Genomic DNA, 25,595 nt, shown 5'->3' with positions numbered 1-25,595 from the left:
CACATCAAAATGACGGAACTTTTTTTTTTTAATAAATAAATGGGAGATGGCGACGTAACCACGAAACGACATACGTCGAGTCCGACGTAACCCGAGGACTGCCTGTACGTGCCCTTTTATTTATATATTATTGATTTTTACAGAGAGGAAGGGAGAGGGATAGAGAGTTAGAAACATCGATGAGAGAGAAACATTGATCAGCTGCCTCCTGCACACTCCCCACTGGGGATGTGTCCGCAACCAAGGTACATGCCCTTGACCGGAATCAAACCTGGGACCCTTGAGTCCGCAGGCTGACGCTCTATTCGCTGAGCCAAACCGGTTAGGGCCTGTACGTGCCCTTGACTGGCAATCAGACCCAAGGCCCTTAAGCACGTGGGCTGATGCTCTAACCACTGGGCAGCACCGGCCGGGATGGGACAGTGTTATTTTGTACATCTTCTCCCCGCCTTTGCATGCACACGTGTCCTCAGCCGTGTGCATATATTTTGTGTACGACACGTGTGGGTGATGTGCGTCTTGTTGAAAACCCTCTTTCTACAAAAAGCAACAGCTTTATCTTTTTGAGTAGCTTCAGGCTTATAGAAAGGTGAGTGGAAATGACAGAGTTTCTGGGTACCCCCGTCTGATCCCCCCCAGTTTCTCCCCTCCAAGCTTCTCCTCCCAATCCCGCCCCCCTCCCCTGCCCAGTTCCCCTGCTAGTAACACCTTGATGCGCGTGGTCACTCGTCACACTGATGAGCCGTTGCTGACACAGATCATCGAAGGCCATAATTTGCCTGAAGGTCCGCCCGGGGGCTGTGCCTCCCACGGGTTTGGATAAATGCATCGTGTCATGCACCCCCTCACGTGGTCACACAGAGTGTTCTCGCTGCCCTGCACACCCTCCGTGCCCAGCCTGCTCCCCCCTAACTCCTGGCGACACTGACGCTTTTATCGTCCGTATGGTTTTGTCTTGTCACACAGCCTGTAGCCCTTTCCGACTCGCTCCTTTCACGCAAGAATGTGCAGCCCGGCCGGCGGGGCTCAGCGGTTGAGCGTCGGCCTATGAACCAGGAGGTCAGGGTTTGATCCCCGGTCAGGGCACAGGCCCGGGTTGCGGGCTCGATCCCCAGTGGGGGGCGTGCAGGAGGCAGCCGATCGATGGTTCTCTCTCATCAGTGATGTTTCTCTCTCTCTCCCTCTCCCTTCCTCTCTGAAATCAATAAAAATGTATTTTAAAAAGAATATGCATTCAAGGTTCCCCAGGAGTTTCTGTGGCCCGAGAGCAAAGCTCTCTCTTTGTTGCTGGGTCATCCCCGGGCCCTGCCAGGCACTGGGGGGGTGGGCTGGCGGGCTGGCTTCTCCCCTTCCTGGGCCCCTCGTCCCTGTCTTGGGCAACCCCACTGCCCATCGGTGAGAGGCAACCGTAGGGGGCCCTGCCTGGCCTGCCCCTCAGTCTCATCCAGATGCTGGTCGGAATCCCTCCCAACACAGGGACCAGGACGGGCCCCGCATCGCTGTCCCCTGGCAGCTCAGGACCAGAGACCAGGTCCTCCCTGCGAGGAAGAGGGTCCTTCTCCAGGGCGAGGTGCCTCCACGGGACGCCTGGCCAGGGTGCAGCGAGGAGCTGTGCCCCCGACGTGGCTGCAGGGGGCAGCGGCTGATTTCTGCTTTACTCGCTCCGTCTCCATGTTCATGGCTTCCTCGCCTCGCCTCAGTGTTTGCACCTGCTCTCGCCGTCACCTGGGAGCCGGCCACATGTCAGCTCCAGGGCCAGCTTCCCCAGGTGGCCTGCCTCCGAGGACTGTCCCCACCCGCATGCCCTCTGCCCCGGGGCTGCACCGCCTGGCGGGCAGAGATGACTATCCCACCCTGTGCTGTTCGTGTGGCCATGACATTGGCCTCGGCTGATGTGGGCCTAGGCCTAAGGGATTATGATTGTCAGCCTTCACCATGAGAACAGCACGGCCCAGGGGCCCACTGTTCAAGGAGGGTGAGGCATTCAGAGGAAACTGGACATCAGCTTGGCACTAGACCCAGCTGAGCCCGGCTCAGGTCAGCCGACCTGCCCACAAGAGAATCAATGAGTGTGTCAGAGTTTGGGGTGGTTTGTTACGCGGCATTATTGTGGTGATAGCTGACTGATACACTTACGTCCAGTTACTCCAGCCCAATCCAGGCTTCCTTTCTCTGTCCTGTACCCACAGCTCAGTGCCACTCTGCCCTGAGCTCCCAGAGGGTCCAGGTTGGCTCTGAGTTTATGCCTGGAGTGCAGCCCTGGAGGCACACGTGTCACACGATACTTAGGAGATGCTCCACGGAAAGGTGTGGCCTTGGTGAGTGACTCGCACTCTGTATCTGTTTCCCGGGCAGGGACGTGGGTGATGGCGCCTGTCTGTGGGGTAGGGGACATGAATCCGTGCTCCTAGTCCCAGGGCCGGGCCAGCAATGATGGGAGATGGCTTCAGTGGGGGGTCTCTGGTGCCCGGCCTGCAGGGCTCTGTGGGGGCGCCTGGCCTCCCTGGGGGCGGGCGGGGGGGGGGTCCCTTCCCCAGGAACCCTCACCTGCCGCTCTCCTCCTCCCCTGGGCTCTGCACCTGAGCACACGGCCAAGTGCATGGTCAGCCCAGCAGCCACGGGAGGCCCAGGAGCTGCGGAGGGTTGAGGCCCGAGGCCAGAGGCCCCACCGGGACCCCGGCACCCTCCCCCCCCATCCCTGCGACATCAGTCTCTGTGGCAGGAAGCCAGGCCGCACCTCAGAGCAGCGGGGAGAGAAGCTGGGTGCAGGGGCAGGGCCGCTCCCGAGCCGGGCGGTGCCTGTCCACAGGAGGCAGCAGTGGCCATTGGATGGGACAGGGAGGACCTGCCTTCCCCGAGGGCGCTGAGGCCTCCGAGGCCCAGAGGTGGCCCCGCTGGGAGGATGAGGCCCCGCACCCCAGGAACAGGAGGGAGGGTCCCAGCTCCAGTGGGGCCCGGGGCCGAGAGGAGGGACCCAGGCTCCGCTCCTGTCTCAGGGCAGGGCCTGCCCAGCGCCTGCCGGGAAGCCAGCCCGGGGCTGCCAGTGGGGGGCAGCGGCACAGCCTGGCCCCCCAACACCTTTGGGGAAACACCGCCCGAGGCACAAGGCGGCCTCCAGAGCCGATGCTTCCTGCACCCGCCGCCGAGAGAGAAGCGGAGCAGCACCGCTCACGCTGCCGTCTTTTCCCGGAGACGGACCCGCTGCCAACACAGACGTGTCGATCCAGAAGTGGAACGGCCATGACCACGCTGGCGAGATGCGGGTTTGCTCCCGGGGGAGGGGCTGCACTGGAGGGGGAGGCCCCACGGCCAGCCGCCCCTTTAGCCGAGGTGCGAGTCTGCGTCTAACGCAGGAGACAGGGCCGAGCCCAGGGCTGATGTATTTTCCCTCCTAAGAGTGCGGCGCAATTTAATTAACTCACTTTGCCCCCCCCCGGCCCCCCGCCCCCGAAGATGGCGGAGTTTATTGACACCACCATCTGGCTCCTGTAGGCGGTGATCAGATAATAAATCTGGGTCCTTAGCTGCTGCCTGGGAGAGGCGTCCTGCCCAGCTCCCTCCTGCCATCCAGGCGGGCCCGGGCGGGCACCTGCGCCGTGAACTCTGACCAACGGCAGGTGCCACGGCACCACGAGCAGACAGGTGTCCGCAAGGAGATCCGACACCCTCGCAGGCGGGCGAGCACCCAGGGCTACACCAGCCCCCTCGGCCCCCTGCCAGCACGTCGCCGCCCCAATGCCCAGGCTGTGCCGCTCGCTCTCAGCTCCCCAGCTCCATGCCCGCCACGCGCTGCCGGAGCTGCGGGGGCTCCCTGGCCGCAGAGAAGAGCAACCCAGCAGCCGTCCCGTTCAGCGGAGGGCGCCGTGCAGGGCAGAGCCGGACTGGGAGGGTGCTGGGGGCTGGGAGGTGAGGGACCCGCCGGCCTCTGGGGAAGTGAGGTCTTTGTTCACCTTGGGGTTTGCGCCCACGTTCAAGTTCCGAGTCTGTCCTCCGAGATGGGGTTTCCCTGCGGCTGAGGTTCAGTTTGGGCGGAAAGTCTCAGCGGGTGGGGGAAGGGCCTGCCCACGGAGAGGCCTCCCCCCGCACCTGTTCTCACACCCGGGTGCTGCTGTGGGCCCCCGGGTCCTCTCCACGCTCCTCCTCCAGGCCTGATGCCGCCCGATGCCTTTCAGAAGCTCTCACAGGGGAGCTCAGGCCACCGCGTCCCCAAAAGGGGAAAATCAAACTCTCGGCGCCCCAGGTGTGGTGCTCAGGCTGCACCCCACGCCTGCGCTGAGCCCTGCACCCCGGGGTGGGGGGGGGGGGAACACCCTCAGGCAGGCCCGCCCAGCAGGTAATGAATCACCGACGGGAACGGATCACCTGCCGCTCGCTCTCCAGCCTAATCTGGCGGGTGAAGCTGCTTTCAGGGACCTTTCTGTGGGGGTGGGGGTGGGGGCAACACGCAAAAGGCCGCCTTGATAATGTCATCACCCCGCGCGGAGCTGCCGGAACTGCCGGCCACACTTGGGGCCCATTAATCACCCTTATCTGCTCAGGGAGGGCCCCGCGCCGCCCGGGCAAGTTCAGGTGCTCGGAGGGGGCGCAGGTCAGAGTCCGCCCAGGGGCCCGATTTTCTGTCTCAGCCGCTGGAGCCACCGAAGTCCTGCCTCCGGGGTGGCGGGAAGGGCCGGGGCGGGCGGAGGCGGCGGCGCGCTTCCCGACTTTCTGCGCCTTGGCCCCATTACACCTCTCAGCTTTGCAGCCTTTGATTCAGCAAAATCAAGGATGCAAACTTCTTAGGAGTACTTAGTTTCCATGGCAACCGAAGCTGACCTCAACATTATTGTTCTCAAGAGGGGACTGACTTTCCTATATGTTCATGCACTGAATTAATGGACTCCCGGCTCTTTTATCAGCAGCCCCCGAACAAAGGGCTTTCAGCCACTGTCCAGCCTTTTGTCCCGGGCTTACTGCGACGAGGCCGGCCTATTCAGCCCCAGATTATCAAAACCAACTCGGGGCTGTCTCCGTGGCAGCTAAACACACTTTGATTTCATAAAGACATAACCGATCCCGCATGCAAATTCATAATTGCGATCCCGGGGTTCCCGGGCCCGGGCTCGGGGTGCTTTCTCGGTCATAAAGCTCACGTAGGTGGCCCGCGCGCGGGAGTGACAGCGCTGCCGGCCGAGGCAGGCGTTTCCGACGCGCACCCCGCGGCACAGGCGACGCAGAGCAGCCGCCGCCCGGGCTCGCTGCAGGCCCCGTCAGAACAGCCCAGCCCGGCGCGTGCACGCGGCGCTGCATTCTGAGGGTGCGGTGCCTGTGGTCTCTCCATTTCTCGGTCCAGCCACCTCCCTCCCCCTCCTCCCTCCCCCTCCAGCCACCTGGAAAATAGCTCTGCTTCCTCGGGGAAAACAATGCAAAAGAAATAAACTGCATAACGCGGCGACGCACACAAATGCTTGGCTATGCGGTGCTGTGCAGAGCGGAGCCTAAACAGCCAGGGAGCCAAGACCACCCCGCAGAGCACCCAGGCAGGCCGCAGAGCACCCAGGCAGGCGCAGAAGGCTCAGCCCTCGGTGTGTGGCCTTTGCTGGGACCTGCCGGACAAAGACATTTCACAGGTGCCTGCCTGTCTCCACGGCCTCCGTCCGGGGCTCCCACAGCTCGGCTCCCCTTCCCGGCTCCCGTGCACCCTTCATCAGCCGCCCCCCCCCACGCCCCCACGGAGGGACACGGGAGACCTTCCGGCTGCCCGTCACCGGAGGCGTTTGGCCCGGGTCAGGCGACGGGAAAAACGTCCGCACACAAGAGCCCAGTGGGACAGGCCGCGGTCCTAACATCCAAATAATCATTTCACAAATTATCATAATTATCCATCCATCACCCTGTTTGGACAATGCCGGCGGGGCTATCGGATGACTTTTATGACCTGTAGCATTTTGCACGTAATAACAGGAGAGATTTATGGACCCATCACGCCCCCTCTTCCCGCGGTAGGACTTCATTAGCTCGATTTATTTTTGTCTTTCCTTCCCAGCCCCGGCCTCGCCGGCCTCCCCCGAGCGCTGGCTAGGGCGGCCACGGCCTCCCCGGCTTCACCGGTTCCCCTCCCAGCCCTGCTCCTGCGAATTCCCGGTTTATTTCTTGGGGGGGGGGGAGGGGGGTGTTGGTGGAGAAGAAGGAGAGAATTTTTTTTTAAAGACCACTTTCCTTTGTGTGTTTGCTCCGGGCTGTTCTGTGTTAACACGTCCGTCCTTCCTTTCCAGACGGTCCAGCAAACAAGACGAAGTGGCACAAAGCGGAGGCGACCGGGGCCGTGTCCCCCGTTCATATCGCCAAAGAGATTGAATCAAAATTCCTTTCGCTGATACCATCTCCCCGGGCGGACTACACTCTTGCTCGGGGATAAATCCCAGCCCTCGGAAAGTAAAGAATACATTTAAGCCTTTTGCCAAATGTCTATCCTATTGGATTTTGATAAGACGGCCATTGAGCCTTAACAATGTCTCCCATCCATTTGCAGCGGGCCCTTAACACGGCTCTTTATTCGTCCCCAAAGCCTCTTCGGCCGGCCTTTTTATTACCGGCTCCGGCGGGCTCTCCAGGGAGCGGGCGACCTGAGTGATGGATGGACCACTGGTTAGATTATCTCCCGCAGATGTTTGCTCTCCCGGAGCCGCGGGCTTTCCCGCTAAGTAAACAGACTAAATAGAGTCGTTGGCGGGGGCAGTCCCAGAGGCCCCGGCCTGGAAGCTAGAAAAGGCAGCGCAGCTGGACCTGCGGCCAAAGCGGCTTTAGGGGAAGCGTGAGGGCCTGGCACCCTAGCGAGGGCACAGGGACGGGGGTGGGCACAGGTCTGAGTCTCCAGGCTGCTGGGGCTGCAGAGGGGACATGGGGACAGGGGGCTGTGGGGGGGAGGGTACGGAGGAGGATGCAAGAGTGGGGAGACAAGGGATGGAGAGGGATGAGGGGGGTGACGAGGAGGCTGGGGGTTGCAAGGGACATGGGGTGGGGGGGTGAGGGTACTCAGGGGTGGGATGCCCAGGTCAGCCAGGAGGTGGCTCCGCCCTTCTGGAGGCGGGGCCAAGCCTGGCACTGCTCACAAGCTGCTGAGTCTGTCACTCCAACGGGAGCCCCGCCCTGCGCTGCAGACCCAGCTGCATCCAGCCTTGGAATCTGGGGGCTACTGGGGTGTGGACGCCGCCCCCCGCCCTGGGCCCGGGCTGTTTTGCCGGTAAACTGAGCAAATGGGTTCCTCAGCCCCTTCAGCCACCAGGCTCCCTGAACCTGGGGATTTATTACAGCGACTTCCCCACAAAAGGCCTCATTTTCTGCAGCTCCTGCAACTTGCCACTGCTTGAGTGCATTGCCGTTCGTCACCGTTCTCCGCGCCGAGAAAGAGCAGGGAGACGGCCTTCCTCAAGTTGGACCGGAGGAAGCTCAGAGAGGTCAATGGCCAACCCATGGACACACCCCCCCAGCCCCCCAGGGCTGCCCCATCCTTTTGTCAAGACTCCCAGACCCCGTCTTCCGGGGAGGAGAGGCCCTGCTCTGCCAGACACGGGAATCCCAAACCACAGAGCCCGCGGGTGGGAGCCTAGGTCCATCACCAAGGAGTCCACCCGCCACGCGCTCAGCAGCCCGTCAGCAGGTGCAGTTAGAGACGTCGCAGCGCGCACACCTCCATCGCTGTGAGTGACGTCTGCTCGTCAGCGCAGCCTTCTATTTGGGAAGGAGGCGGAATGAATGCTGCATCGTCTGTCTCTGGCCCCATGGATAAACCCCTTTGCCTGTACTCACCTCTCTCTCAGTGCCACCCCCTCTCTCCCTCCAGAAAAGTGGGGCCACAGCCCAACGGGCCCCCAGCGAAGCACCATCCTTAGGTTGCCAGCAGCTCACCCTGTGACCTCGGCCGCCCATCTCGTCACACCCCACATGCCAATAACATCTAAGTTTAGGGGGAGGAAGGGGCGATTCCGGGGTTCAGGGGACAGCGGGGCTGGAGAGAGCAGCAGGAGGAGGTGGGCAAGCCCCCTCCAGGGGCCTGTCCCCAAGTAGCTGGCAGCCACGGTGCCCTGCACTCTGGGGCCCGACGCCGGCGCCCTGACGCTCAGGCGGCTGTGGGCTCTGGTCTGCTCGGAATCTACGGGGAGAGGGAGCCCTGTGCCCTCAGATGGGCTCCCGGCATCTGCGTGGAGGGGAAGCCCACGGGCAGCTGGGACGTTGGAACAGGGCCTGGCCAGTGGGCACCTGGCCCCCAGCCGTGCGCAGCGCTCGGGAAAGCCCCGGACCACGTCGGCCAGCGCCAGACGGGCTGCCACTCACAGAGGCGGCCGCAGGAGGACAGAGGAGGTGCTGACCTCGTCCTGTCGGCCAGTGTCCAGCACCTGCCCCTCACCGTCCGGGACCCTAGACTTGACCTCTGGCCCCTCATACACAGTCGGCCCCGCCCCTCATACATAGTCGGCCCCGCCCCTCATACATAGTCGGCCCCGCCCCTCATACACAGTCGGCCCCGCCCCTCATACATAGTCGGCCCCGCCCCTCATACATAGTCGGCCCCGCCCCTCATACATAGTCGGCCCCGCCCCTCATACATAGTCGGCCCCGCCCCTCATACATAGTCGGCCCCGCCCCTCATACATAGTCGGCTCCGCCCCTCACACATAGTCGGCCCCGCCCCTCATACACAGTCGGCCCCGCCCCTCATACATAGTCGGCCCCGCCCCTCATACATAGTCAGCCCCGCCCCTCATACATAGTCGGCCCCGCCCCTCACGTGTAGGTGTGCCCAGAGGGCGCCCCGCCCCTCACGTGTAGGTCTGCCCAGAGGGCGCCCCTCCCATGGAGAACGCTGTGGGATGTCCCAGCTCCATCCACCCCCCAGGTGCACAGAGAACCAGGACAGTTTGGCCGAACTTTTCATATCGGGAGCGAGGGAGGGAGGGGCCCTGCCGGACGTGAACGCTCAGCTCTGAGCCTGGCAGACGTGAGCACACGCTCCGTGACTCTGACCCTGAGACGGAGCGTGCTGGCTCATCACTCCCGGGCCGGGCGGCGCCCCTGCCGCTGTCGGGGTGCACGCAGCACGCGCCGCCCGCCGCTCTGCCTGGGGGCTTCGCCGCAAAGATGCCAAAGGAGAGCAGGTCCTTTACGTCTACTGAAGACGCGGTCCTGGCCCAGCTGCCGTGGGGAGTGTGGCCTCTGTGTGTATCATGCGTGTGCACCGTGCATGTGTGTGCGTGTGTGTCATGTGTTGTGCATGTGCGTGCCCAGGCATGGCCCACTGGCTAGAGGCTGAGCTGCCTGATGACCGGCTGGCCACGGGTTTGGGAGGTGATGTGAGGGCGTGGTCCCCTCCGCCGCTGACCTGCCCGTGTGGTCCTCTCCTCGCCATGTTCACTCTCACGGCCTCTTAGAGCTCATGCTTGTCCCACATTCGCCCGTTGTCACGCACAGAGCATGGGCGACGGCCGCGCTGACACCTCCTCGCGCCTGACGGGCGGGCGGCGTGTTCACCGCCACGAGGAGCCTTTGGGAGGCTGCGTGCCCGAGGCACAGGCCGGCGGCCGCAGCCACCTGGGTCCCTTCCCCCTCGCTCTCGGGGGACAACCCGGGGGCGACAGTGAGAAATGCCTGTGTGTTCTTAGTGTCAGCGTCGCCTGGCCGCCGCGTGCCCGCAGGTCGGGGCCCTGCCCGCTCTCAGCTCAGCTAACACGACGAAGGCAGCCCGTCCCAATGACAGGGACACGCCCATCTGTGCCCGGGCAGCCCACGGACATGACACGCAGATGGCCCACGCCGCCAGCCCGGCGGCCGCCCGTCCGTCCAGGACGCCCATGACAAGGCCCGGAGGCGGAGCAGCTCTCCTACCTTTTGGACGCAGCCCTCCTGCGGCGACACCTCCGCCTCGGTCAGCATTTGCTGCAAAACAACGGAAAGGGGGGTGAGTTCCCGGCCGTGCGGCTCCCAGGCTCCGCGGCCGCGCATCGCACAGGGCCGGTCGCGTGTTCTCTGGAATAACGAGCGTGCGGCCCGACGGCTTCTCCCCAACGTGGAGAGCGGGCTCCTCCCTTCTCCCCAGTGTGTTGAGACGGTAAGGAGCCCCCGGGACGTCACCTCCCTGAAGGCAGTGGGTCCCACAGGGACGGAGCCACCCCGTGTCGCTCACCCTGGGCCCTGAGACACGGGGCGGAGACCTGCACGCGTTACTAGAGCCAGCTCAGCGGGGACACGGAGGTGTTGGAGCCGTGTCATGGACTCTCCTTGCTCCCTCTGAGCTCCACCAGCAACGTGGGCCTGCGTGTGGGGGTGACTGTGCCGCCGGGAGCACCTGGAGGGGGACAGGCGGGTCCTGTGGCCACACAGACACCGGCCTGGGACGGCGAGGGGGCAAGGCCAGCCACGCTGGGTTTCCTCGCAGCCTGGACTTGGCGCTGTCCGCCGGGCTGGGACAGCTGTCGCCTGTCGTCTGGCAGGCGTCTCCTGAAAACCACCAGGTTCCACCCCAGAGGGCAGCGTTTCGGGGACGGTCCCAGGCGCTTTCTAGGCTAAGCACACAGACAGCTCAGCGACACGGTGAGGTTTCCCTTCTGGAGCCAAGTACCGCCGGACGCACGGAAACTGGACCGTCGCTTCCCAAGGACTGCAAACCGGGACTGAGACGGACGTTTGAGAAGTCAAGCGAGAAACGGGGTCCATCCAGGGATGTCACTTCCCCTCCCCTGAAAATTACGCTGCTGCCTTTTCAAGGTCCGAGCGCGGAGCAGAGCGCCTGCCAACACCCACCAGCACCTGCCAGGGCCCTCTAGTGCTTGCCAGCGCCCGCCAGGGCCCTCCAGCGCCCGCCAGTGCCCACGTGGCCAGGTGTGAGGACCGGAAGCTGCGGTCCAAAACACGGGCGCATTTTCCCGGGCTCAGCTGTAATAACACGAAGTCATATTTGTAAAATGTTGAGAATTCTAACCAATTGGGGAGTTTATGTTTCTTTTAATAGATTCTGAAGTTGTGGTTTGGAAGGTGACTCCAGCGAATAAAGGGAAGAGGGAGGAGGGTGGGCAGCGCAGAGGGAGGCCGGACGGTCCCCGGAGCAGCTGCGGAGACCGGGGCGCAGGGCCCTGTCCCTGCCAGGCTGGCCCTGGACGGGCCATGGAGATGGGCCCGAGGCTGGAGCCGAGGTCAGCAGCGGGCGGCCGGCCCTCCTTCTTCGTCTGCCTGGTTCCCACTCCACATCCCCGGGGCTGACACCAGCCCCGGCCCCCAGCCGCTCCTCGGCTGCTGCTCCTGGCTAGAGGGGTCTCTCTGGGTCCCCAAGAAGTCAGTGCCACCCACACAGGGGACACTGTGAACCTGCTCCTAGCCTCTGGCCAGCACCGCCTTCTTCACCCTCACAGCTCGCCCCTCACCCCTCGCCCCCCGCACCGCCCTGGAGCCCGGCTGGGAGCTGGATGGCCCAGTGGCTGAGCGGGGTTCGCTGGGCTCTGGTTGGGCCCCGCCAGGAGGCCCCTCCTCTTCCGGTGGGAGGAAGGCTCATTGGAGCGTCCAGGCCAGAGCCCACGTGCAGGCCATGGTCCCTGCATGTCCCCATCGCTCCCTGAAGGTTGTCAGCACCGCATGCTCAGACCCCCATCCGCTGGTCCCCAGCACAGGCCTCACTGGGCCCCGAGGGGGAGCCGCCCTCTAGGGGAGCACCCGCTTCCTGCCGTGGCCCCACTGGGGCTCCACGCTGACTCCAGTGGCCGTGGCCTTCCCCTGCCCCTCCCCTGGCCTGTTCGTGGAGAGGGCAGTTGTGATAACAGCAGGTTTGAGGTTTGCAGGCCAGTCATGTCCGTCCCCTCGGCCTGCCCGTAGCATTGGGGGAAGAGGGCTTATGGCATGGCCAGAGGAACTGGAGGACCAGGGGGAGCCAGGGGGTACATGGGGGGACATGGGGGACCAGGTTGGGCCAGATGGACCAGGGGGCCAGGCAGGACCAGCGGGGACAAAGGGGACCAAGTGGGACCAGGCAGGACCAGAGGGGACATGGGGGACCAGGTGGGGCCAGATGGACCGGGGGACCAGGCAGGGCCAGGGGGGACCAGGCGGGGCCAGGAGCTCCCGGGCTGTCCTCACTGCTCCTCTGAGCCGGGCCCCGGCTCCCTCGGGCTGTGGGCGTGGGTGCTGGGCAGTGTGTCCGCCTGAAGCAGCTCTACAGGGAGGACCAGGTGACCAGGGAAGCCCCCCAAGTCTCGTGATGCAGGGAGAGGCGGGTGTGAGGCCCCACGTGCCCAGGGCCCTCCCAAAAGGAAGCTGCACAGTGACCTTGACGTGTCCCTGTTCCGGAAGCTTCTCTCGCCTCCCTCTTCCCCGGCGCCTTGGCAGGTATGCTGCTCGCTGCCTCTGCTCTTCACCCAGCGCTGACCTCGGTGGACACGGCCGGACGCGCCCCTCTGGAGCCTGCGAGCCCGCCTCCCCCCAGGGCTGCGCGTCGCTGAAACGCCTCTTTATTCTGCGGCTGAGCCCTCGGCCGGCGGGCGCTGGCAGAGGCTGCGGCTGCTCTCAGCCCCGTCCCAGCCCCGGCACAAGTATTAGGTGTGTTTTGATTTAGCATTTTAGCCAAAAGAGAGAGGTTTGACCTCCGGCATTTCGCTTCTCTCGCGGTCTTGGTGCCAGGACTGAACTAAGTGCAGTTGGGTCTTTCCTGACCCTTAAAAATAAACACCCGCTGTTCTCCACAGAGCCCGCCGCGCGCAGACACCGCCGTCCGTGCGCTCACAGTTCTGGGCGCTGGCGCGCGCCCGGGCTGGGCTTTCTGCTCGTGTCACAAATGGATCCCAGAGGCTCTCTCCTCCCAGAACCTGTTATTACAGGATCTGCAAGCATCGCCGCAGGAGGAGGCCCGACGGGCCGGCCTCTCAGCTTCCAAACCAGACAGAAGGGGGTGAACCCCACCCTCACCCCAGTCTGTCCTGTGGCCCCGAAATCACCAAACGCCCGCAGTTACTGACCTCTTGCCCTTGGTCTTGGAGCCCAGACCTCTTTCTAAACTGTGTCCCCCTTGTCCACCGCTGACGTCACTCCCATGCCCAGAGCTGGGAACCAGGGCCTCCGAGTGGCTGACTGTTGGCCATGGTCGGGGTCAGTGCTGTCTGGGGGGGGTGGCCCTCGGGGGGTCAGGAGAGGACGGCCGGGTCCCCGGGGCTGATGGAGAGCCCCTCCCCCTGCCGTCTCTGAGCCTCACTCTGCTGACTCTGGGGGGACCGGGGGCCATGGGGGCTCAGGGGCTGCTGGAGACACCGCCTGAATGGAGGGGACAGGATGGGCCGGTGGGCAGCTGCCCTGGACCCCACATGGCCTGCCCTCCGAGGACGGGGTCACGCCCTGAGCAACGCCTGCAAATGGGCCTCAGGAGCTGACGACCTGAACTCCAGCGGCTTCAGGCTCCTCTCGGCCTCGACAAAACATGTCCACAGCCCACATGTGCACACAGCCCACACATGCACACAGCCCCATACGTGCACACAACCCCACGCATGCACATGCACACAGCCCCACGCGTGCACACAGCCCCACACATGCACACAACCCCACGCATGCACATGCACACAGCCCCACGCGTGCACACAGCCCACACATGCACACAGCCCCACGTATGCACACAGCCCACACATGCACACAGCCCCACGCGTGCACACAGCCCACACATGCACACAGCCCCACACATGCACACAGCCCACACATGCACACAGCCCACGCATGCACACAGCCCCACGTATGCACACAGCCCACACATGCACACAGCCCCACGCGTGCACACAGCCCACACATGCACACAGCCCCACACATGCACACAGCCCACACATGCACACAGCCCCACGCGTGCACACAGCCCACACATGCACACAGCCCACACATGCACACAGCCCACACATGCACACAGCCCCACACGTGCACACAGCCCACACATGCACACAGCCCCACACATGCACACAGCCCACACATGCACACAGCCCACGCATGCACACAGCCCCACGTATGCACACAGCCCACACATGCACACAGCCCCACGCGTGCACACAGCCCACACATGCACACAGCCCCACGCGTGCACACAGCCCACACATGCACACAGCCCCACGCGTGCACACAGCCCACACATGCACACAGCCCACACATGCACACAGCCCCACACATGCACACAGCCCACACATGCACACAGCCCACACATGCACACAGCCCCACACATGCACACAGCCCACACATGCACACAGCCCCACACGTGCACACAGCCCCATACGTGCACACAACCCCACACGTGCACACAGCCCACACATGCACACAGCCCACACATGCACACAGCCCACACATGCACACAGCCCACGCATGCACACAACCCCACGCGTGCACACAGCCCACACATGCACACAGCCCCATACGTGCACACAGCCCCACACGTGCACACAGCCCCACACATGCACACAGCCCACACATGCCCACAGCCCACACATGCACACAGCCCACACATGCACACAGCCCCATACGTGCACACAGCCCCACACATGCACACAGCCCCACGCATGCACACAGCCCTATACATGCACACAGCCCACACATGCACACAGCCCCACGCATGCACACAGCCCACGCATGCACACAGCCCTATACATGCACACAACCCCACGCGTGCACACAGCCCACACATGCACACAGCCCACACATGCACACAGCCCCATACGTGCACACAGCCCCACACGTGCACACAGCCCACACATGCACACAGCCCCACACATGCACACAGCCCACACATGCACACAGCCCACACATGCACACAGCCCCATACGTGCACACAGCCCCACACATGCACACAGCCCACACATGCACACAGCCCCACACATGCACACAGCCCACACATGCACACAGCCCACACATGCACACAGCCCCATACGTGCACACAGCCCCACACATGCACACAGCCCCACGCATGCACACAGCCCTATACATGCACACAGCCCACACATGCACACAGCCCCACGCATGCACACAGCCCACGCATGCACGCAGCCCTATACATGCACACAACCCCACACGTGCACACAGCCCACACATGCACACAGCCCACACATGCACACAGCCCCATACGTGCACACAGCCCCACACACACACACAGCCCACACATGCACACAGCCCCACACATGCACACAGCCCACACATGCACACAGCCCACACATGCACACAGCCCCACACATGCACACAGCCCCATATGTGCACACAACCCCACGCGTGCACACAGCCCACACATGCACACAGCCCCACACATGCACACAGCCCCATACGTGCACACAACCCCACGCATGCACACAACCCCACGCATGCACACAGCCCACACATGCACACAGCCCACACATGCACACAGCCCCACGCGTGCACACAGCCCACACATGCACACAGCCCCACACGTGCACACAGCCCACACATGCACACAGCCCCACACATGCACACAGCCCACACATGCACACAGCCCACACATGCACACAGCCCCATACGTGCACACAACCCCACGCGTGCACACAGCCCACGCATGCACACAGCCCCACGCGTGCACACAGCCCACGCATGCACACAGCCCCACGCGTGCACACAGCCCACGCGTGCACACAGCCCACACATGCACACAGCCCCACGCGTGCACACAGCCCCATATGTGCCCACAGCCCCACTTGCATATCCTCTCTTCCTGGAGTCTTTACAGAACAATTCTTATCCTTCATTTTGGGTCCAAACCAAAGTCCAACCATGACTGCCCCTGGTGCCGGTGTAAACGCTGCACTTCCATCGTGAAGGCAGCGGTCGCCATGGTGACATGATGACGACATGGGGTGGGGGGGGCATTGTCAGGGCCACGAGGCGGGGCCTGTCCCGGGCACCTCGCAGGTGGCTGTCCTCTCCTTCTCAGGAACCCATCAGGGCAGGCGCTGCCCTGACCCCGCCTCACAGACAGGAGACAGGCTGGGGCGTCGGGGCCACGGGGCAAAGGTCAAGGAGCTGCCAAGTGGAAAAACCCAAGTTCAAGTCCAGGCTCCGCACTCGGGCTTCTGCTCTGGGGGCACCCGGGGCCGCTGGGTGTGCCTCGGAAACAAGGCACACGGCGCCCCTTCCGCCTTCCGACCAGGACTCGCACCTGAAGGCCCGCCAGGCTCCCGGGCCGGGCCGCGCCCTGAGCTCGCGCCGAGCTGGGCGCCTTCCCGCTGGCGGCCGCGGGGACAGGAACCCCGAAGGGCTTCAGTCACCCCGGCCGCTGGCTGCGCGGCAAAGGCTCCCTGGTGTTGACACAAACTCTTGCGCTCTGGGCGGGGCGGAGGGATTTGTTTATTTTCCGCATTAAAAACCCGCTTGGCCGCACGGAGCTGCAGAAGTGATTTTTTTCGAGAGGCGCCTGGGACACTGTTTTTAGCTTTTCTGCCTAAACAGATACTCAGCCTTTCAAGTGAGCCTGCCCGTGAATGGAGGCTCTCTCCTCACCCGAAGGAAAATATTTACACAGCCCAGCGCGGCCCCGAGAAGGGCCAGCTCCTCCGGGGGGACGGGCCTCCCGCGGACGGGGCTCCCGCTGTTTACATTCCCAGCCAGCCTCTCCCCTCCACCGCCTGCCTCCCGCCCCACGTGCTCCCCAGCCTCCCGCCCGGACCCTGGAGCCAGGGGCACGCACCCCGAGTCCTCCCCGGGAGCCCACACCGCTGACCCACCAGAGGACACAGCCCCGGGCGGGTGACAGACAGGGACGCCCGGGCTCGCTGCTGGGGGGACCCGCCAGGGGCTGTGCTGGAGGCTCCCGCCCGCTTCCCGCTGCGTCGCCCCACCCAGCCCCCCTGCTGGAGCGGGACCTGAGGGCTCCCCAGGCCGCGGGAGCCGCGGGTGGCAGACCATTGTTTCCTGGCCAGGGAGGCCCTGCTCCGGCCAGAGCCTCTGGGCACGGTGTGCCGGCCGCCAGACGTGCCCAGAACACTCTGTGCGCTGGCGGTCGGTCTCCGGCCACGCACCCGCCCCCCGCAGCCTCCGGGGCCTGGGCCCCCTGTGGCAGGGGCGACTGAGGGAATGGGCTCCCGGCCCCGCCCCCCGGTGTCCTCTCCACGGGGGACGGTCCCGGAGGGCAGGGTGGCAGCACCTCACACCCTCGTCTCCACGCAGTCGCAGAGCGCCTGGCGTCTGCACGGCCGGGGGGACGCTTGGCAGAAATTTCAAAAATCCCGCAATAGCACTGATGCCAGTGTGTGAGCTCCGTGGGGCAGAGGCTATGGAGTGAACCCCTTCAATGCCTTGAGCCCCAAGGAGCGAGGGGGCCCAGCTGGGTGCTTCTGGGAGCAGGAATCCGGAAGCAGGGTGTGGAGGTGGGGAGGGGACTGTGATGGGGGAGGGGGTGGGCAAACAGCACCCAGAGGCAGGGCGGGGCCGAGGGGCTGAGAGGCGCCGGGCTCTGCTGGGTGCCCCTGTGCGGACCAGCCTCCACGGCCTCTGAGGGTGGATGTGGACATGGTGCTGGCAGGACAGGGCGAGGGGGCCGGGGGCCGGGGAGGAGGGTCTGCAGGGGGGCAGGGCTGGGGCTGACCACCTGCCAGGGCTGGGTTGGTGGCAAGGACTCCCACTCTTTGCACCGAGCCCCCTCCTCCCCCCCCGGGAGGAGAGAGAGCAGGTTACCCCTGGTCGGACGGTCAGACGTCCAACCTCTGTGCTGGGCCTTCCCAGCTGAGGCTTCGGCCCCCTCCCCCACCAGACAGCTCCTCCCTGTACTGGGCACCCCGGCCTCAGCGCCCACCCAAGGCACCTCCCAGCACCCCTGTCACCCCTTTTGGAGAGGGTGGCTGACCCAGCCCCGGCCCCTGGAGCAGGCCAGGCCTCTGGGGCTCAGCGCACAGGCCTTCCCGCTCGTCCCGGCCTCGGCGGGAGCTCTTCCCGGGGGCTCTACCCTGAGCTGCTCATGGGTGCAGGCACATGCTGGTGCCCAGGCCGCGCGGGCGGGCGGGGGCCTGACCAGGAGCAGGCGGGAGAAGGCCCAGTTCCGCGCTGGGCAGCGGCTGTGCCAGGCTCCCGCCTCCCTGCTCTGCCAGGCAGGGTGCTGGGCGCTGAGGCCTGTCCCCAGGCGCCACGTATCCAGCGTCCCACCCGCCCGGGGACGGCCCCCGGCCCTGCTTCCGGAAGATCGATGGCCCCGGAGGGAGTGGCATACATCACAAGAGGGGACGTGGGCACTTCCCATCGATGACGCGTGACGAGCCATGACATTCAGCAGCAGAAAGGGGAGCGCGGGCGTCCAGGGCCTCGGATCGTGGTGGCTGGGGGACCGACACGCGTGCCGGAAACGCGGGGAACGTTCCGTGGGGCCGCGTGTTCCTGGGCCTGGTGCCGGAGCTGCCTTCTGCTCTGGGGTCCGAGAGGAGAAATGCAAAGGGCGGCAGGGACCGTGGGGCCGTGGGCGGCTCGGACCCTGCAGAGGGGGTCCCAGTGGGGAGGGCGGGTGCTCCCGGGGCTCAGCCGCCGGGCGGGGCCGAACCATAGGAGGCTCAGAGCTGGGGGCACTGCTGGCGGCCTTGCCCATCATCCCCTCCCTCCTCTGGCCACATGCCTGGCTTCCAAACTCCCAGGCCGCTCCCAGCACCCACTGCGCCTGGGCGCACCCGGAGAATGAACCGCAAACTGCGAGTCTCCCGCCACGGACACATCTCCAACACCCCAGAGACCCGGGGGCCCCAGGCGCTGCCGGACCAGGAAGGGGCTGCGGGCACAGGTCCTCCGCCTCCAGTGGCCCCTTGGAGACAGGACGGAGGACCGCCTGAAGGAGCCCTCGCCGGACTTTCCAGACTGTTCCCTCGCATCCCCGCACAGCCTGGCCCACCGCAGCCCCAGAACACTGCCCGACCCTAGTGAGAGCCGCCGTGCCCAGTGCACCCCCGGGCGTCGGGGCACTGCCCATGCCCCTCGCTTGAACCACAGGCAGCACCGGCCCCCCAGCCGCACGCCAGACGGGCTCTCACTCTCATGCAACAATGATGTCCCCCCAGGGCCACGGCAGCCGAGTGTCGCTTCTGAAAGCACCACCATCCCGCGCACAGACTCCGCCTGGACCCCTCTAGGGTAGCCCACTTGGACGCCGCCCGAGACCCCGCGCAGACCTGGCGGACTTGGCACCTCGCGGTCTCCCACGGGGACGTACATCGGGGTCGATTACTGGTGCTGTGCACAGATCTGTCTTCTATCCGCAACCCTATTTGGTTATAGCAATAACCGGGGTATTGACAGACTCGGACGAATGCCCTGGCCCTGGCCCCTGCGTATTGATCACCTGTTTGTTAAGATGACTTTTAATAATCATAAGTGATCGGGGGCAGGTCTCCCCGCTGTGGCCGCTCCCATGTGCACGCAGCCGGGGATGCCGCTGGGCAGAGGCCGAGATGGGGCCTCCCGGCGCCCCCAGGATTCGGGCTCCTCCTGGGCTGCACGTGCCCACCCCTCTCACTGGGGCTTGGGGTCCCCTCGGATTATCTGGAGGCGGGAGGGTCCGAGATCGCCACCCCCCATCTCAAAGCAGAAGGAGTCTAACTCCGTTATAAACAGCGGGCAGCTCAGCACCTCGTGGGAACAGGAAGGCGAGGGAACGTGGACACCAGCCCCGTCCGTCGTCAGGGTCCCGTGGGGCACGACCGGGGGACAGAACGCCGTTCCCGACCAAGTCCCAGCCCATCTGACCCTCGCCTCTAATGATCCCCGTTCCTTCCCTCAGCAGGGACGCACGCACTCCCCCCCAACCTGCCCACCAGGGAGGGGAAGCACCCCGATCCCACTCCCGCTGAACGACAGTCGGCGTGAGGTTATCTTGTTACTGCTCACCCCACCCTCTCGTGACCCCCTTGCCTGGGAGTGCAGAGCTCAGAGAGGCTGAGCGACTCGCCCAGGTCACACAGCCGGGAACCCAGAGCCGGGACTCCCACAGGCTGAGCCCAGAGCCGTGGGGCGCTGTGGCCGCCGCACACCTGGCTACATGTGGAGAAGGGGGAGGGGGGGTGGTGATGAAAGGAGCTGCCTTCTCCCCCAGAATGTTTCCATCTGCGGGGGAGACGGGGCCCCCGTGCCCGGGCTCAGGCACAGCTGCCGTGCTAACTCGGGACCACCGTGCGTGGGGCGGCGGGAGGCGGGAGCCGCCAAGGGGACCGCACACTCTCTAACGGGACCCAGTGACAGCAACAGCTGTGCCCAGGCATCCCGGTGATCGCCGTGAGAACGGCAGCCTGGGACCGCATGTCCGTGACGCGGCGCTGCCGCCGGGAGCCCTGCCGCATCCGCTCTTTGGGGGGCAGGCAGGGGGGCCAGGAGGACCCAGCCATGTGTGGCCTGCCTCCTGCTGCCCCCGCCGCCCCTCCTGTCTCCCTGCAAACCCCAGGCCCTTCTGCATGTCCAGCTGGGGCTCCAGCGCTGAGGGGAACAGAGGGAATTCTGCCGGCCGCCCCGGACCGGCAGGCCCGGCGAAGGCCGCCTGTGTTGGAAGCCCTGCTGGCTGAGACAGGGTGTCAGCCTGGCCCTCCTTCCCCGGGAGCCTTCGGAGGGTGGGGCGAGGCCTCGGGGCGGCACAGGGAACCGGCATCACCGCCAGCTCTGCACCTGGGCCTGGCAGCACCCCTCAGCCCCAGGCGCCTTGCTGACCACGCAGACCCAGCTCCCCCATCCGGGCAGTGGGCTGCCGGGGCACTGGACACGCCCCCACCCCCACGCTGCCCATGGCCACCCCGGGGGAAGAGGAATACGCGCATGGCAACGGCCCGGCCCATTTCCGACAGGAACTCCAGTCCTGACACCACTGAGGACGCAGCGCCTGTGTCTGAGGCCGCCGGGCGCAGCCCCAGCCCTTGTGGGGGGACCTGCACAGGGGTGCTCGACAAACAGCCGCAGGGGGACAGAGGGCCCTGCGCGGCCCGGCTCCTGGCGGGGTCGGCGCCCGCAGCCAGCCCGTGGCCTGCTTTGGTTGTAAAATACAGAAGGACGCGGGGCAGAGGCCACACGTACCACAGACACCCTGAGGCAGTGACGGCGAACCTATGACACGCGTGTCAGAGGTGACACGCGAACTCATTTTTTCGGTTGACTTTTCTCTGTTAAGTGGCATTTAAATATATAAAATAAATATCAAAAATAGAAGTCTTTGTTTTACTATGGTTGCAAAGATCAAAAAATTTCTCTATGTGACACGGCACCAGAGTTAAGTTAGGGTTTTTCCAAATGCTGACACGCCGAGCTCAGAAGGTTTGCCATCACTGGTCTAAGGTGTGCACAAGCCGGTCACACAGACACCGGGGCCCGGGGACCGGGTCGGCGTCTCCGTGCCTCGAGGGGTGGCCGGTCCAGTTGCAAGGCCTCCTTCTGTGCAGAGTGTGGTTTTTTGTTTTTGGGGGCTTTTTTGTTTGTTTTTAGCCTCACCCGAGGATATTTCCCATTGATTTCAGGGAGAGGGGAAGAGAGAGGGAAAGACAGAGAGAAACATCGATGTGAGAGAGACACATCGACTGGTTGCCTCCTGCATGTGCCCCGACCAGGGCCCGGGCCTGGGAGGAGCCTGCAACTGAGGTACGTGCCCTTGACCAGAATCAAACCCGGGACCCTTTGGTCCACAGGCCGATGCTCTACCCACTGAGCTATCCCTGCCAGGTCAGAGCGAGGTCTCACTCTGTGCTCGCTGGGCAGGTGGCTCCTCTGTCCCAGGAGGGTTGCTCGCACTGTCGGCCAATACACGTGGCCAAGGCAGAGCCCCAGGCAGGGGAGCTGCCCACGCCTCCGGCAGGTGGACGGCCCGGTGAGCGGAGTGGCCGCTGCGGCCGCGCTCGGCAGGCAAGTTCCCAGGAACACCTGATCCCCGACAGCTGCAGCCGCCCAGGAGGGGACGTGTGAATCGGAAGCTCTGGGTCCCGCCATTCCTTCCACTTCCTGTCCTTCCCCCGTTTGTTTCCCGTGAGGAGAAGCCTACGGGACTGTCTGGAGGGAAATCTGCAAATGCCCCTGGAATTCTCTCCTCAAGGCCCTCGACGCCCCTGGAGGTCTGGAGGCCGAGAGGGTCTGTGCTCAGAGCCCCTGGGGGGGTGGGGTGGGTGGCCTGGATTCCACGGGCTTGCCCTGGGCCCCCCTAGGGCTCCTGGAGGGAGGTTGGGGGTGAGAGTGTGCCCTCCCGGCACTTGGGATACGGGGGCAGGGGACCCGACAGCTGCAGAAAGCCCTGCAGGCCCTGCCCTGGCCCCACGGACACCCTCGGGAATACAGAGAACGTGAACCCCAAGAGAACACAGACGCCGAAGGGCCTGCTGACCGTCCCGGCCTTGGCACAGGGCGGGTTCGTGCTGGGCCACCTCCCCTGCTCTCCGACGCGTCACTGCGTGTGTGCGTGAGGCTCACATCTCATCTAAGGATGGGAACAGCTCACTGTCCGTCCCGAGAGCCCAGCTCTGGACCCCGCTGCTCTCCAGGGCGTCGGGTCCCGCACAGACCTGCTCATCTCCGCTCTCTAGTCCTGAGAGCAGAGGGGGCCCCTCAACCCTTCCCTGGAGTTCCCGCAGCAGCCAGATGTGGCCCGGCCCCGGGAGCACAGACCCCGGAGGGCAGGACGGAACAGGCTCCTCTGAGCCCCGTGAGGGCAGCAGGTGCGTCCCCGGGCGAGGCAGCCCCGACGGGGGAGGGGCCTCTGCGGCTCATCAGCCACGCATGTGCCGGACGGTTTAACGTGACCCGGTCACTGTCGGTCTGCGGGACGGGCTGGGGAATATGACCCCCATTAGTGCAGGAGGAAGAGGGGCCGGGGACACACAGGGAGGCCGGGCCGCTGCAGTGTGCGCCCCGGGGGGACCCCCAGCTCAGGTCCGCCCCCCACTCCTCGCTGGTCTGCGGAGTCAACACTCCAGGATGCTGTCCGCCCAGCCCGCATGGGGCAAAGGTGACCTCGGAGAAACATGCCCCCGGAAACACGGGGCTTCGCAAACGCGCTCCATGCAGCTGGGAGATGGCTGGGCAGTGGCATCAGTTATTTGCTCTTTCCTGACGCGGAGAGGAGAGCTGGGGTCTTCCCGGCTCTGAGCCCCCTAAGGCTCATGCACCCACTGCCTGGGGTGGGGGGGCAGATGCCCTACACCAGTGGGGGGGCAGAGAGAGACAGAAAGAGGGGGGAGACACAGAGAGAGGTGGGGGAGCAGAGAGAGATGGAGGGAGTAGAGAGACACAGAGAGAGATGAGTGGGGTAGAGAGAGGCAGATGTGCCCCGGAGACACCGTGCCCACTGAGGGCGGGCGGGGCGAAGGGGCAGCGACGAGCGCCTGGCCCCAGGGCGTGGGCACTCCCTGTGCTGCAGGCAGGGTCCTGAGCCAGGACACCCCAAGTTCACTAAGGACCAGATTCACACTCGGACCCGGGCGGCCTCTGCTGGGCCTGGGGCTCACGCCGGCTGTGGAGAGTGACTCAGGGAGGCGCCAAGCGTCTGTCCCTCCTCCCAGCGACCATGGCTGTGCTGCTTCGCCAGGTCCAACAGTTGTGACTATGGCACGTGCGTGCACGGCCCAGATCCCCCTCCTGGGGCTGCGGGTTCGGGAAGCCGCCTTTGCTCCCCGGACGCCACGGTCATGGAGGCACACCTGCCCCGGAGCCCCGTCAGGCCCTGCCCTTCCCTAAGGAGCCTGCGCGATGGGACGGGAGCGGCCTGTTCATTCACCTGCGGGGCAGCCCAGGGGCCTCCCACGCCCTTCCTGCCTTGGCTCCCCAAGTGGAAAGGGTTCGCTAGGATGGAGCAGTAAATCCTGGGGCACCGGGGCCACACGTGGAAACGGAGGACGGGACGAGGAAGAAAGCTGAGGCTGGGGGCGCAGGGCGCGTGTCAGGGCGGGCATGGGAGGTGCTGTGCCCGAGCTGCCCAGAGCTGTCCCCACGGCCCGTCCGCTCAGGACACAGCGCCCGGTAGAAACTGTCGGCGGCCAGCCAGGGACTCTGGCCCTGGCCTTTCACCACGGCGGGCCCCGGAGCTGGGCCCTAGATCCCAGGTCCGGGGTCCGACGGGGGCCCACGGCTCTGATCTCCTCTTGCCGTTGGCTGTGACGCGCGCAGAGACCCCCAGCCCGGCCGGGTCCCTGTGTGCTTGGCCGTCACGGGGTCGCCGCCCGGAGCACCTCCACTCGGCGGCTCGTGGCTGAGACACCACAATCTTTTTACCCAATTTTCCAGCTGAGTGGCGGAGGCCCGGGGAGGTCAGATTGCTGGCGGGGTCACCGAGTGAGACAGCTAAGCCGGCCTCCGGCAAGGATGCGGGCCAGCTCCTCGACCCTCATCACCTCCCCAGCGGCCCCTCCATAAATACTGGAGTAACAGGCTCCGCTTTCCTCCCGAGGCTGAGCTCCCCACCCGGCCACCGGGTCGCGTCTGCGTGCCAAACCCTCGCAGGTGAGGCGGCCTGAGCCCCAGGGTCCCCGGCTCCCAGCACTACTGGCCCCCCGAGACCTGGAGAGAGAGTCCGCGGGCCGGTGCGTGCGCCGACGCTGCCGGGGGTCAGCCTGCTATGAAACGTCTGAACCTCCTCTTTCGCACCCAGCGCCGGTGCTGCCTGACCTGGCACTGACGGGTCCAATTAGCAACGACGCCGCATCCCTGTCGTGGGCGAGTCGGGGCTCTGCTCTGTCTGGGTCTGAAGGAGAAAAGGCCGCGGCCATCGACTGGAGCAACGCGTACAATTGAGAGAAGAGACGGGAGGGTCAGCCGGACGCAGACCGGGGCTCCTGGCTGGGGCCCCCGGCCCCCCGCCAGGAAGGGCTTGCCTGTGGCGTGTCAGCGCGCCGCGGCTTCCCTCGCGTCCGCGCTCCCGCCTGGGCCTGGCAGCGCCGTGGCATCAGGAGGGGAAATATTTATTTTCCTGTTGAGCTGAGAGGCCGGGCAGTGGAACTTTGTTATGAAACCCTCCCAGGCCAGCTCTGCAGAGACCCCGCAGCGCAGCGCGGAGCACTGATTGCGAGTTTGCTCCTCGTCGGGAGCCGGAAGGAACGCTGTGGGGAAGGAGGTCTGGGCGGCCGCGGCCGGGCAGCCCTTCTGTTTACGTCTCTGGGCGCACAGTTACGTGTTGGAGCCGCGGAGACGCGAGACGGGCCCGATGCTCCAGATGAGACTCAGCACGCACAGCACGCGCCACGGAGGCCCGGCCGGGGGCCCGTCGGAGGGGTCGGCCCGGGGGTCCGCCAGGCGCCCGTGGGGGTCGTTACGGCCGGGGAACAGGCTGGGCCCGGCACGCTCGGTGGGAGCCCCGAGTTTTATTAGTTTGTAAAACTGCAGAGCGAGTTCGGAGACTCTGAGCAGCTCTCCGCCCCGTCACGGGTCAGCAAGCCCGACGAGCTCTTGTTTTAGTGATTTCACTTGTATTAGTGAAGGTCCCGCCTTCCTCCCCGCCTCCTGAGCTACCGGGAGAAGGGGCTGCTGTTTCACCAAAGTGTCCTTGAAACCTGTCCACCTGCTGGCTCCGCCCACCCTCCCCAGGTCAGCCGGCCGCTGCGGTCACCATCGCCCCGCGGCTCAGGGAGAGGAAGGTCAGCGCGGAACGTGTCCCTGCGAGGCGAGCGTCGCCCTCAGCGTCT

General features: G+C 65.0%; 1 protein-coding gene across 3 annotated transcripts in view; it reads right to left on the bottom strand.

The window, feature by feature from the left end:
* The window catches only part of PRDM16 (PR/SET domain 16), a 275,982-nt gene that overhangs the window by 130,661 nt on the left and 119,726 nt on the right, over nucleotides 1–25,595 (bottom strand). For all 3 annotated transcript variants that reach the window (XM_070403930.1, XM_070403931.1, XM_070403932.1), the window contains exon 3: nucleotides 9,862–9,912. In XM_070403930.1, coding sequence (XP_070260031.1) covers nucleotides 9,862–9,912 — 51 coding nt within the window. The remainder of the gene's footprint in view (nucleotides 1–9,861; nucleotides 9,913–25,595) is intronic.

Source organism: Myotis yumanensis, unplaced genomic scaffold (genome assembly GCF_028538775.1).
Source record: "Myotis yumanensis isolate MYYU_CA2020_CCGP unplaced genomic scaffold, mMyoYum1.0.hap1 SCAF_2, whole genome shotgun sequence".
NCBI lineage: Eukaryota > Metazoa > Chordata > Mammalia > Chiroptera > Vespertilionidae > Myotis > Myotis yumanensis.
The sequence above is the reverse complement of the archived record's forward strand: the minus strand, read 5'-3'. Positions and strand labels throughout refer to the sequence as shown.